Raw genomic sequence first — 11,932 nt, 5'->3', positions numbered from 1 at the left:
CCGCCGCTGGGCAGGGGCGGGGCCGCGCCGGATGGCGGTTGGCGCGTCGCGGCACCGCCCCGTTTCGGCGCAACTCGGCGCCCCCTGCCCCGCAGCTTCCGGGACAGCGGCAAACGCCGTGCCACCGGCGCTGCCGCGGCAGGGACCCGCTGCTGGCCGCCCGCCCAACAGGGCGTTCCCCCTGCCCCCGCTGTGCGCCCCGCGCCCCCCCTCCTTCAGGTCGCCCGCCTGGAACCCTGCTGCTCGCCGCCGCGGCGGCCCTGCTGCGAGTTGGCGGGCCGCCACGCCCTCTCCCCAAGGCACTCGTCAATGCCCCCAGCAGGCGCCGGCGCCCTCGTCACCACCGCGTGCACGCCCCCAGCAGGCGCCCTTGCGCCCCACTGCGTGCGCTCACCGGGCCCGTTCAGGTATAGGATGCCAAACATACTGGCGCATCCGGGGCCGCCCTGCGGCGGACGGGGGGGTTGGGAGGCTGGTTGCAGCCCGGTCGGCGTGCGGCTGGAGGGGCGCAGGCGCGCCGCCGGCCTGCCACGCCTCGTGGTTGGGTTGCAGGCACACGAGTCATGAGATGACTCGCCCGACCGTGTGTGTGCTGTATTGGGGCAGCGGGGGCGTCTACTTGGAGCACAATCTCAGAAGGAGTTGTGGGAGTTGTAGAGCACAATCTCAGCTTTGGCACAGTGCTGACCGAAGGGTGACGCAGCTGCACGCAGCCGCTGACGCAGCCGCCCGGGTGTCCCCAGCCGTCGCCCCGCATCACGGCGGCTGCTCACCTGCAGCCAAAGCACGATCGGCGTCGTCTCGAGGTCGCCCTCGGGCTCCTCAGCTTCAAAAAACACATAGAACAGCTCAGATCCATTCTCCTGAGAAGCTGTGAGGTAGCCGGAGCTGGTGGGGTGGAGGATGTCGACCCCCGCGCGGCGCTCAATCCGTGCGCCAGCTCGTGCTTCGCGCTGCTTCCAGCGGGCGCCTGCCGCGGCGACGCGGCTGGCTACCGCTGCTGCGGCCGCGAGCACCAGGATCATAGTATGGAACCGCATGGCCACCGGCTGGGCACAACAAGCGCCCTTGATGTGACAGACTCGTCAAGAAGGGCTGTGTCAAAGCGGATTCCACGTGATGGGCAGCGGCGTGCCTCCGGGTGTCTTTAAATTAATATATCAGATGTGACATTGGATTTGGTACGTTACATGGCCGCCAAGCCCCTTGTATCCTCTGGAACACTGGGACTGCTGAGACTGGTGACATGCACTTGGCAACGAATCGAATGCGATCAGGCTACATTTTTCATTGTCGTCTCTTGATATCGTGTATTTATTTCTCGCAACAAATAACGATTTGCGGCCGACTTCTTGTCCGGGTGTGATCCATTGCTCGGACTTGCCATTGCATTCTAGCCGCGGCCCCGCGGCTTCTTCATCCCGCCAGCGATACAAGCTGGCTCTTGCAGCACATAAGGGCTGGGCTGGTGTGCTGGGACAGGTGGGATTGTGTGGGGCAGAGGCCGCCACGCTGTGCACGATGCGTGTGGCAGGGGGCGCGTTGACCGCCGCCGCCACACACAAAAATTGCTGGCCACCCACCGGTCTTGTACATTCGAGGGGCATGGATCCACCAATTGAGCAAAGTGCGCTCGCCAATCACCCGTCGCTCAACTCCGCCCACTCGCAGGCCGCCACCCGCCGCGCCCGCAGCCCATCGCCATCCAGCACCGACCGCGCCCGCAGCCGCCCCTTTTGCGTCGCCGTCATGGCGTCTGCCGGAAGCGGCGCGCGCCGCGCGGTTGTTTGGTTCAGGAACGACCTGCGGCTGCGGGACAACGCGGCAGTTGCAGAGGCGGCGGCCAAGGTCAAAGGCGGGGAGGTCGACTCAGTAGTGCCCCTGTACGTGTTTGACCCGCGGTCGTTCAAGGCGTCGCCCTGGGGCAACGTCAAGACTGGGCCGTACAGGTGCGGAGGAGGCCTTCTGTGGGAATGAGGAGACGCAGTCAGGCGAATTGGCCACTGGATGGGTTGCGGTGGTGGCGGTTTCGGGCATCTTCGCTGCAGCAAGGCAGGCACCAAACGACTCACCGCCGACTCGCGCGTGCGCCACACCGCATCTCGCGGAAGGGCCCAATTTCTGCTGGAGAGCGTGGCGGCTCTCAAGGGGTCGCTGAAGGCGCTCGGCTCTGACCTGCTGGTGGCTGTGGGCCGGCCTGAGGACGTCATCCCTGGTGGGTGGCCGACGAATTGATTCACTGCGATTTCGTCCGATTTTGATGCCGCCTGATTGGGATGCATTGATTCATTGTGGCACAGGCACAGATTTGTGCATCAAATTTGGGCTTGTGTGGCACGAGGCTCTTCCAAAACCCTGCACCCTGCGAGACTCCCCTTGTGCAGCATGTATGCAGCCTGCCCCACCAATCGGCGCTGCTGACGTTGACTTCCTCGACCCCGTCGCGCGAACGCACGCCCCCAGGTCTGCTGGGCGATGGCGGGCAGCTGGTGCTGACTCAGGAGGAGGTCACCAGCGAGGAGCTGTCCGTGGACGCCAAGGTGGCGCGCGCCGTCAAGGTGGGGGCCAGGGGCGCGGCTGCACGCGCGCCACGCGTCGCGCAGAGGCGCGGCCGCGCTGCGCAGCGGCAGGCCTTTTGTTGCGGTTGTTCCTGAACCAAACAACCGCTCGTGCTGCTGCCAGGTAGCGCTGTTGCTGGCCTGCCCTCACGCTAGGGCGACTTGACCACTTCCTGTTGCGACCCTCCAACTTCCGCAACCAAAAACCATATGTTCTTGCCGTGCAGCCCCGGGGCGGGCGGCTGGTCAAGCTGTGGGGGTCTTCCCTGTATCATCGGGACGATCTGCCTTTCAAGGAGGGCTGCGGGGACGTGCCTGACGTGTTCACGCCATTCAAGGAGAAGGCTGAGAGGATGGGCAAGGTGGGCGCGGCGGGGCTGCCGTCGGTCGGAGAGGGGGAAGGGAGAGGCAGCCCAATCGGCTTCCTGTGCGCCTGAGTGGCAGGGTGTGACCGCATATGTGTGGATGGGGCTGGTGGCGTGGTTGCACAAGGCGTGTGCCTAGTCGTGTCGGGCGGTTCGTCAGTAGGGGCCATTGAGCGGAAACTAGTCTGGAGCAAGGAGTAGGCCGTGCCAGGAGACTGCAGAGGGACCCGCCCAGGTATCTGCCCCGAACCCGCCCTCCCCATCTCACCAGGTCCGGCACCCCTAGGGATCAATGATCACCTCTGATTACTCCCACTCCTCCTGCCCCCATCCTGCACTCAACAGGTCAGGAAGGAGCTCCCCACCCCAAAGCCCGGGGACCTGCCACTGCCCCAGGGCCTGCCCGACGCCCTCACCTCTACCCTGCCCACCTGGGAGCAGCTGCCGTTCCCCGTCGGGTCCCGCCCCGCGCCGCCGGCGCGCCACCCCAGCGGCGTGCTCGACTTCAAGGGCGGCGAGGCGGGTGCGTGGACGCCACGACGCCTGACGCATGATCCTGGAGCGGGGGCTGCGGGGGACCCCTCATTGCAATAGCGACTGAGTCGCTTGCCGCTATTGCCCACAGGGTCGATTGCTGAGGGCCCGAGGGTGAGGCTGCGGCCGCTGCTTTTCTGCTGCACCTGCCTCACCGCAACCCCCCTTTCCCTAAATCGACCGCCCTGCACCTCCTGTACAACAACCTCCCATACAACAACCCCAGTGGCCCTTGCGCGGCTGAAGTACTACCTTTGGGACTCTGACCTGGTGGCTGACTACTTTAACATCCGGTGAGCGGCTTTTCTGGTGTGGCGGGAGGGGGTGCGCCTGATCAAACAATTTGGACGTCGGGGACAGGAGTTCATTCACTATAGAGTACGTCTCAAGCTGACTTTGCAACCATCATCACCAACACTCGTAAATGCTGCAATCACCGCAGCAACGGTATGCTGGGGGGCGACTACTCGACCAAGCTCGCCCCCTGGCTGTCGGCAGGCTGCATCTCGCCCAGGTGGGTGGACACGCACACCTGACCTGTACCCCCGGTGTCACTTGAGTAAAATCCGTACAGTATCCTGGGACACGTGTGACGCACTGTGCGGGCCCCTGGGGTGGCTAGCTGCCGTGGGCACCCCGCCTGCCTCATTGCGCAGCGCAGCCTTGGGGCTAGGCGCAAAGCCTGGACCCACGCGATCCCCGCTATCCTGTCGCTTCAGGCGTTTGCTGCCACTCCCTTCTCACCTATGATTCGACTTGACTCCCCCTGCATTCGGATGACGCCAGCAAACTCCCTTACTCACATCTTTTTTCTGACCTTTCACCGACCCCCAGGACGATCTACCACGAGATCAAGCGGTACGAGGCGCAGCGCGGCTCAAACAAGAGCACCTACTGGGTCATATTCGAGCTGACCTGGCGCGACTACTTCAAGTAAGCCAGGCCCTCATTTGTTGTATTTAAGCCGATTTCTAGCTTCCTGGGATCGAATTATCTGGCGCCGGCACACGCCGGCCAGCTGTGTCAGGGGTTCGGAGAGTGTCACGTGGCAATGGGCGGCCGAGGCCGTGCTGTCGCTTCCGCCCCGCTCGCGCGGCTTGTGTGAGATGCTTCTCTACCTTACCGACTTCCCGCCAGGTTCTTCGCCCTGAAGCACGGCAACTCAATCTTCTTTGAGACCGGCACCAGTGGGCTGCCGCTGACGTGGACCAAGGACCCTGAGCTGTTTGAGCGCTGGGCCCAGGGGCGGACGGGGATGCCCCTGGTGGATGCCAACATGAGGGAGCTCGCCGCCTCAGGTGCGCCCCTAGTGTGCCCTTGGCAAGCATGGGGAAATGGAGACAGATCAAGGGTTTAGGTCCGGGGTTTAGGGAGCATCTGGGCAACTCTTGAGTTCTAAAGTCTGGCTCAGCCCAGCCACGTTTCAGCGGCACAGCGCCCAGCTCGGGGGGCAGCAGTCCCTGACGGCACATGTCACCCGATCCCGAGCAGCGGCCGCGTTGCCCTTGATGGTGCGAGACTGGCTGGCGGCGCGTCTGCGGCCCGGGCTGGCTCAGCATGGGTGCCGCGTGTGGCCCCTGGCTTGCATGGCCCACACACGCATCCCTGAGGGCTGGGCCGGGTGCCTCATGCGCGCCCCCTTCCCACACTGCCCTCGCGTCGCTGCTGCTGCCAGGGTGGATGAGCAACCGCGGGCGCCAGAACGTGGCGTCCTACCTGGTCCTCGACCTGGGGGTGGACTGGCGGCGCGGCGGGGACTGGTTCGAGCACCACCTGCTGGACTATGTGGGTGGACTGGGCAATCGTACGGGGCTCGGGAATCCGTGGGGCCTGGGCTGTACAAGGGGACTGGGTAGTCCAAGGGGCCTGGGCTGTGAAGCAGGCATCACAGGCTGGGTTGCCCGCTATGCATCGGGGTTGATCTGCAGAGAAGCTGCCCTGGCTGTACCAGTCACCAACATTGAGATCGGGACAAGCGCCTTGCTCATGAGCGCCACAACATGCGGACGCCATGCAGCATGCCTGCCCATTGACCCACAGCCACTCCCAAATCCCGACGCACCCCTCTTCGCAGGACGTAGCGTCCAACTGGGGCAACTGGGTGTCCGCCGCCGGCCTGACGGGCGGCCGCATCAACCACTTCAACATCACCAAGCAGTCCAAGGACTACGACCCGGATGGGGAGTACATAAGGGCCTGGGTGCCGGAGCTCAAAAACGTGCCCGCCCCCAGGATCCACGAGCCCTGGCTCATGAGCAAGGATGAGCAGGTGGGCGGGCATGGACATACAAGGGTACAGCAGTAACATGCTTGCGAGTGCCTGCTTTTGCCCTGTGGGCGTGTGGCTGCTTTGGGTGCACTTCCTCGGCTCCTGATGGCTGCGCTGCTGCCAGTCCGTCTCCCTGCCGTGCTTGGATGGCCTTGCCTCTCTGCTTTGATTGTCAACCCGCTACGCCGCTGTTTTTTGAACTCGCTGCAACGCTGGTCTCCAACCCCCGACCTGCAGGAGCGATACGGTGTGCAGATCGGGAAGGACTACCCCAACCCCATCCCATCCAGCCGCTTCGGGCGCCCGCATGGTGGCGGCGGCGGCGGCGGCGGCAGAGGATCAGGCGGCGGCGGGCGGTACGGCGGCGGCGGCGGCGGCGGTCGGGGCTCCTTTGTGCGGCACGGCGGCGGCGGTGGCGGCGGCGGCGGCGGGAGGGGCGGCCGTGGCGGCGGCGGGCGGCAGTCCAGGCGCAGCGAGTTTGACCGGTTTGGATGAGTAACCCTTAGCATCCCTGACCTACCCTCGCGTCCTTGGCTGCGTAATGTCAGGCCTGGCACTAGTTGCTGGATTCAAGGCGTCTGCCTTGTAGTCATCATTCCTCATAAAGCATGTCCAGGCAAAAGACAAAAAGACATGCGTGTGTGCATATCTCTACTGCACAGGGCTCTGCGCTTGCTCAGTGCATCGCTCCTATCCTGTGGGCCAGCGCCGGGGCCAAGCAGCTGAAGGAGTCACTCATCACTTCTTCTTCGCCGCCGCGGCTTTTTTGGCCGCCTTTGCAGCCGACTTGGCCGCCTCCTCAGCCTGCCGCCTGGCCTCCGCCTGCGCCTGCGCGTGTGTTCAAAAGCAAGCCTTTTGATCGGGTTGAGCTTGTCTTGGCTGCGCAACCCTCCCAGCAAGCAAGACGCCTGTGCGTTGCGCACCAGCAGAGTGCGAGGCCCTGCCCTCTGCGCTGTTGTAAGGCCAACCGCGCTGTTTTTCAGCAGGAGAGCGGCAGCTCACGCACCGCGCCCGCGCAGCGCACCTTCGCCAGCTCCTCGGCCGCCCGCAGCTTCTCGGCAGCTTCCGCCGCCACGCGCAGCGCCTCGGCCTCTTCCCACGCGTCCTCGGACTGGTCCTCCTCGCGCCGCCGCGCCTCCGCTGCCTCGGCGCGCGCGGCGCGAGCCCGCTCCCTGCAAGCGCGGCGCAGTGCGCGGGGGCCGAAGGCGTCGGCAGCGTCGTCAGCGGCCGCAGCTGCAACAAAGGCGTGATGCTCTTTAGGGGGCTAAAGTCACGCGCGCTCCTCTGCGATGCTTGGCGGCTCACAAATTTGCTGGCGTCAAATCAGGCTGCTGTTGCAAATGGGAGGGATGCTCGCTGCATTTGTGCAGCAAATGCACTGCAAACAACAGTCTTGAGGGCAACACCCGCGGCTCACCCTGTAGCTTGCGTTCCAGCAGCCTCTGCTGACCCAGCCCCGCCCGCGTTGCCGCCGCCGCCACTGCCGCCGCCGCCGCCGCCGTTGCTGCCGCCGCCCGGGGGTGCCTCGCCCGTCGCGTGCCGCTGCCGCAGCTGCAGCTCACGCTTCAAACGCTCGCGCTCCTCCGGCGGCCCAGTTGCACGGCTGCACGGTTGTGTGGTGCGAGAGTTGGTGGGGGTCGTACCAAGGTGTTGGCTCAAACCTCAAGCATGCAGCTGGAATGCGTTGTGCTGCACTCCATGGCCTGTGGGTGGTTTCTTTCCTGCCGCATTCGTTGACCCCCGCAGTTGCCTCCCATGCCCTACATGGGTACGCAACTGCGTGGCCAGGCGCCAAGCAACAACCCGCTGTCGCGCCCAGCCAGCGCCCCTGGGCATTGGGCGCCCGGACTGGTCACGGCTGTCACGGCGTAGCTGGTGCATGCACGCCACATAAGTGCACGCCAGCGCCGGTCCATGTGCACAGGCACGTCAGCGACAGACCCCAGCATACGTCACCCCGCCGGTGACCTGCTTGCCACCTGCAACCGCCGACCCAGCCGGTCCGCGGCACACGCGCACGCTGTGCCGCACCAAAACCCTGCCCCCAGGGGTACAAAGCGCACATCAGCCATCCCTTGAGCGGCGCCCCCCGCGCCAGCTGCAGCGGCGTCGCGCCGTACGCGTTCCGCGCCGCCGCGTCCGCGCCGTGCAGCAGGAGCAGCGCCGCTGCGTCGTCGCGGCCGGCTGACGCGGCCAGGTGCAGCGCGCGGTTGCCCAGCGCGCAGACGGCATTTACGTCAGCGCCGCCGGCGAGGAGCGCGGCCACAACATCTGTAAGCCCCTTGAAGCTCGCCCAGAGCAGCGGGCAGTCCCCTGTGCAGGCGTTTGCGCGGCGGGTAACTCCATCGTTGCGGGACGCCGCAGCAGCATCGCTGTTGTTTGTCTGGGCCCCTGCACGCTGCATGGCCCTCTATTCACGTTGCCGTCCATGCAGGGAGATGACGCTTGAGCTTGACATGGCTGCTCACTGCCGCCGCGCTCACCGGCCGGCGTGCGGGCGCTCAGGCAGGCGCCGTGCTGCACCAGCAAGCGGACGCCGTCGACCCAGCCGGCCTGCACAGCCGCATGGAGGGGCGTGACGGACGCGGCCCCGGGCGGCGCCAGCTCTGGGTCGGCGCCCGCCTCCAATGCGGCCTGGTTTGTTGTTGCGGATGGTTGATGGCGGCGCGACTGGGGTGGCTCAGCTGCGCGGTGCCAAGGTCGCTCGGTGTGGATGTGCGGGCGGCGCACCCCACAGCAGGCGAGCGCAGCCCCGTGGCCCACCTTGAGCGCATCTGCGTCGCGCGCCAGCACGTGGCCCATCACCCCTGTGCGAATCGGTGTTGGGACGTGGCGTCTGCAGTTCGGTCGTGCAGCGTCCTCGCCTTGCTCGCAGTAATTGGGCGCACGCGGTCAAGGCGGCACCTTGACCGGGCCTGATGCTGCCGCATGGTCGACCGCAGCAGCGCATCCCCACACTTGGTTTAATAACCTGTGCACCTTCTATCGGCATGTTGGCCTTTGTCCCGCGCCGCTTTGATGTCCTCCCAAACTGATCTGGGGTGTTCTTGTTATTTTGGCCAGTTTTATATGAAAAATAGTCTCACAGGATCTGTGGGTGCCTGCTTGACCTGCTCGGCCGTTTGGCAGGTCCGCCGTCGTTTGGAAGTGCCGCCTCGTCAGCGCATGCTCGTGAACTGTTGTGGACCCAGCATCTTATCCTTCACATCTAGCGCCTCGTTTTGGCGTTTGAGCCCCTTTCACTGAGATCGTCCCGCATCGAACAGCGGAACAGGGACCAGGAACCATCCTCTCCCGGACACGATGGCCGACAACAACTACGGCTCTCCTGACGGTGGTGCTGAGGACACCCCGCAGGGCGAGTCTCACGGCCAGGACCTGTGCCACCGCTGCGGAAAGGTGGGACCCCACGATAAGCTTTCGCGGTGCTGTGCGGTGTCGATGTTGCTCGGGCCAGCCTGCACGCCGACTTTTTCAGGTGTTTGCTGCTGGAAAGGGTCGCCGCCCCTTGGCCCCCCACCGGCAGCCGCCGGCGTTATGGCGGTCTCTGAGCTGTGCCGCGACAGCAGCGGCATGAGACTTGTTTGGGATCCGTGGAGGGAGGGGGCCTGCTAATATTGGCAGCCACAGTGGTACTGCGGTTGAGCGCCGCCCTTCGAACAAGGTCATGCCATGCAGCCTAGCGCCTATGAATGCCAAAGGCCGACACAAGCAGCCGCGGGCTGCAGCCCAGGTTGGGAGCCGCAGCGCACCCCTATGCAGGTCTGCACCCCTCCGCCTCGGTACGGGGTGCTCTCGCAGTCCGCTCAAACCCGCCCGCCTGTTCGCCGTCTTCCCCCTTTCCTCGCAGCCCGGCCATTGGGCGCGCTCCTGCCCCGAGAACCCAGGCGGCGACGGCGGCAGCTGCTACAACTGCGGCCAGCCGGGGTGAGCCCGCGGCCGCCCCGGCAACAACGCTGGACAGCGGCTCCCGACCGTCCCTCACGCATGCAGCTCTTCACAGGCTGTGCCGCAGCCCCCGCCAGCTTTCATTGGTCGCCGCCCTCTCCAGCGCCGCCCTCTCCAGCGCCGTGACTGAATGCATGCACAGCCTCAGGCACGTGTTGTATTTTGCACCCTAAACCCCCCGCCCCCCGATGCGCACACGCCCCACACGCGCGCATCACCCACAGCCACATCAGCCGGTACTGCCCCTCGCGCGAGGGCGGTGGCGGTTACGGCGGCGGCGGCTATGGCGGCGGCGGCAACCGCGGCGCATGCTACAGGTGCGTGCCGGCGCGGCCTGTGCGCTCCACGCGCCCCTTGCCCTCGTCCGCTGCGTGGCGGTCACGCTGTGTGCCTATAGCACGCAGGGCATTTGTGAGCTCTTGGCCCCTGGCTGACTCCTGTCTGCCCTTCATATTCCGATTGCCGCAGCTGTGGTGGCTTCGGCCACGTCGCCGCCCAGTGCCCCAGTGGCAGGTGGAACGGTGGTGGTGGCGGCTACGGCGGCGGCTACGGCGGTGGTGGCGGTGAGTGTGCGCTGGGAAGGGTGTGCAGGTGCCTGGGGCGCAGCAGGCGACGGTTGGCCGTCCTGGCTGACAACGCTTCACTGCCGAAGTGCGTCTTGCTGCCAACTTGTCCCGTCTGGCTGTGAATCTCCATCGCTGCCCTTCCCCTTGGCTTTACTTGCGCGCAGGCTACGGCGGGGGCGGCTATGGCGGGGGCGGCTACGGCGGTGGCGGCTATGGGGGCGGCGGCGGCAACTGCTACCGGGTGAGCGCACCCTCCGACACCCTCGCGCTTTGCTTCTGGCTCTCATCCCCTGGGACACCACTCCCAGGCCCGCCGCCTCCCCATGTCTTGGAGCGCGGCTCGCTGCTGACACCCGCCCGCTTTGCCTGCCGCCACCTGGCCCCATGCCTCGCCGCTGTCCCACCCCTGTCCTCGGCGCCTCGTGCCCCCACAGTGTGGCCAGCCCGGCCACCTGGCCCGCGACTGCATGAACCAGGGTGGAGGCCCTGGCGGCGGCGGCTGTGAGTGGCCGGCGCCTGCGGCGCCTTGTTTGTGTGTGGGACGGGGGGAAAGGGGCTGCTGCCAGGAGCGCCAGGCTCGTGGGCCCAGCTGCTGGCCTCGACGCAGCCTGCAAGCTTTGCTTGGATGCCGCCCCATGCAGTCCATTTGGACGAGCCTGCGTGACGTTCCCGGCCCCTAATGTTGCGCCTGTTCGTGCTCCCGCTCCCTCGCTGCGCCGCAGACGGGGGTGGTGGCTACGGCGGCGGCGGCGGCGGTGGCAACTGCTACCGGGTGAGTCTCGCTCGCACGCAGGGGCGGCCGGCTTCCGCGTCGGCGCTGCGGCCGCGGCATCGCAAGAGCAGATCACTCGGGGGATGCCCGCATGGCAGACATTGCTGTGGTGGTTTGCCCCGCCCAAGCCCCAGCCAAACCCATGCTGCAGATGAGTTCCCACCGATTGTTTGCTGACGCCCCGCCCCGCGCGCGCCCTCGCCATCCCCACTCTACGACACGTGGCGAATTATCGCAGTGCGGCCAGCCCGGTGAGTCCTGAACCGCCCGGCGCGCTCATGCACGCTCCGCCAGCGGCCCTGGGCTTCCCGGGATGGAGGGCCCCATGTCCCTGACGGCTTCCTGCAACCTGCCACAGCCTCACGCCGCCCTCAGACCTCGCCCTCTGAAACGCCGCCGGTCCTGACCCGCCCCGCCGGCCTCCTTTCCCCGCAGGCCACCAGGCCAAGTGGTGCACAGAGAATGCCGGCGGCGGCGACTCCAGGCCACCGGGCGCATGCTACGCGGTGAGACTTCACCCCCCACCCCAACCACAACCCCCGGCCCCGCCCCCGCCCTTTGCGGCTGCGCGCGGCGCTGGCGACACCCGCGTTGAGGAAGGGGCTCATGCAGGGGGCCATGCGTCTGAAGGCAGGGGTCCCAACTTGCTTTGACGGGTCAGCATGCATGCAGGCAACACACACGCATACATGCATGCATGCACTCCCCTGACGGCCGCCCCTCTTGTGCGCCCCTCGCTGTCCGCGCGCAGTGCGGCCAGCCCGGCCACAGGGCCGCCCAGTGCCCCAACGCCCAGAGGTAAAAGTCGATCCCAAGGAGCCCACGCGGGGGCGGGGGCGGGGCGCGCGGCATGGGCCGCCCTCGAGGGCGGCCGCCGCTGCTCCCACCGCCGCGCCCCTGCCGCTCCACGGCGGGGCTGG

The 11,932-nt window shown here is 66.5% G+C and overlaps 4 protein-coding genes across 4 annotated transcripts; 2 read left to right on the top strand and 2 right to left on the bottom strand.

The window, feature by feature from the left end:
- Positions 1–773: 773 nt before the first annotated feature.
- Positions 774–1,025, bottom strand: MNEG_9011 (hypothetical protein; the record flags this gene model as incomplete). The annotated part of the gene is made up of 1 exon (XM_014042520.1): positions 774–1,025. A coding segment is annotated over one exon (252 nt), but the record flags the coding sequence as incomplete, so codon positions are not given.
- Positions 1,026–1,749: 724 nt separating this feature from the next.
- On the top strand, positions 1,750–6,221 carry MNEG_9010 (deoxyribodipyrimidine photo-lyase; the record flags this gene model as incomplete). Its single annotated transcript, XM_014042519.1, has 12 exons — positions 1,750–1,949; positions 2,049–2,215; positions 2,464–2,558; positions 2,786–2,920; positions 3,269–3,446; positions 3,684–3,750; positions 3,900–3,971; positions 4,292–4,390; positions 4,595–4,755; positions 5,133–5,242; positions 5,532–5,726; positions 5,964–6,221. The coding sequence occupies 12 exons, from the start codon at positions 1,750–1,752 to the stop codon at positions 6,219–6,221; spliced, it is 1,737 nt and encodes a 578-aa protein (XP_013897973.1).
- A 243-nt stretch (positions 6,222–6,464) lies between these two features.
- On the bottom strand, positions 6,465–8,528 carry MNEG_9009 (hypothetical protein; the record flags this gene model as incomplete). The annotated part of the gene is made up of 6 exons (XM_014042518.1): positions 6,465–6,554; positions 6,751–6,898; positions 7,144–7,329; positions 7,790–8,039; positions 8,210–8,279; positions 8,490–8,528. 6 exons carry the CDS (start codon positions 8,526–8,528, stop codon positions 6,465–6,467), a joined length of 783 nt encoding a protein of 260 aa, XP_013897972.1.
- Positions 8,529–9,029: 501 nt separating this feature from the next.
- MNEG_9008 (DNA-binding protein HEXBP) lies at positions 9,030–11,814 on the top strand (the record flags this gene model as incomplete). Its single annotated transcript, XM_014042517.1, has 10 exons — positions 9,030–9,125; positions 9,577–9,653; positions 9,899–9,991; positions 10,143–10,237; positions 10,405–10,481; positions 10,675–10,741; positions 10,963–11,012; positions 11,251–11,263; positions 11,448–11,518; positions 11,764–11,814. 10 exons carry the CDS (start codon positions 9,030–9,032, stop codon positions 11,812–11,814), a joined length of 690 nt encoding a protein of 229 aa, XP_013897971.1.
- Between the last annotated feature and the right edge of the window lie 118 nt (positions 11,815–11,932).

This window comes from Monoraphidium neglectum, assembly GCF_000611645.1.
Source record: "Monoraphidium neglectum strain SAG 48.87 unplaced genomic scaffold scaffold01788, whole genome shotgun sequence".
Classification (NCBI taxonomy): Eukaryota; Viridiplantae; Chlorophyta; class Chlorophyceae; order Sphaeropleales; family Selenastraceae; genus Monoraphidium; species Monoraphidium neglectum.
Note: the sequence above shows the minus strand (reverse complement) of the source record. Positions and strands in the feature narration are given on the sequence as shown.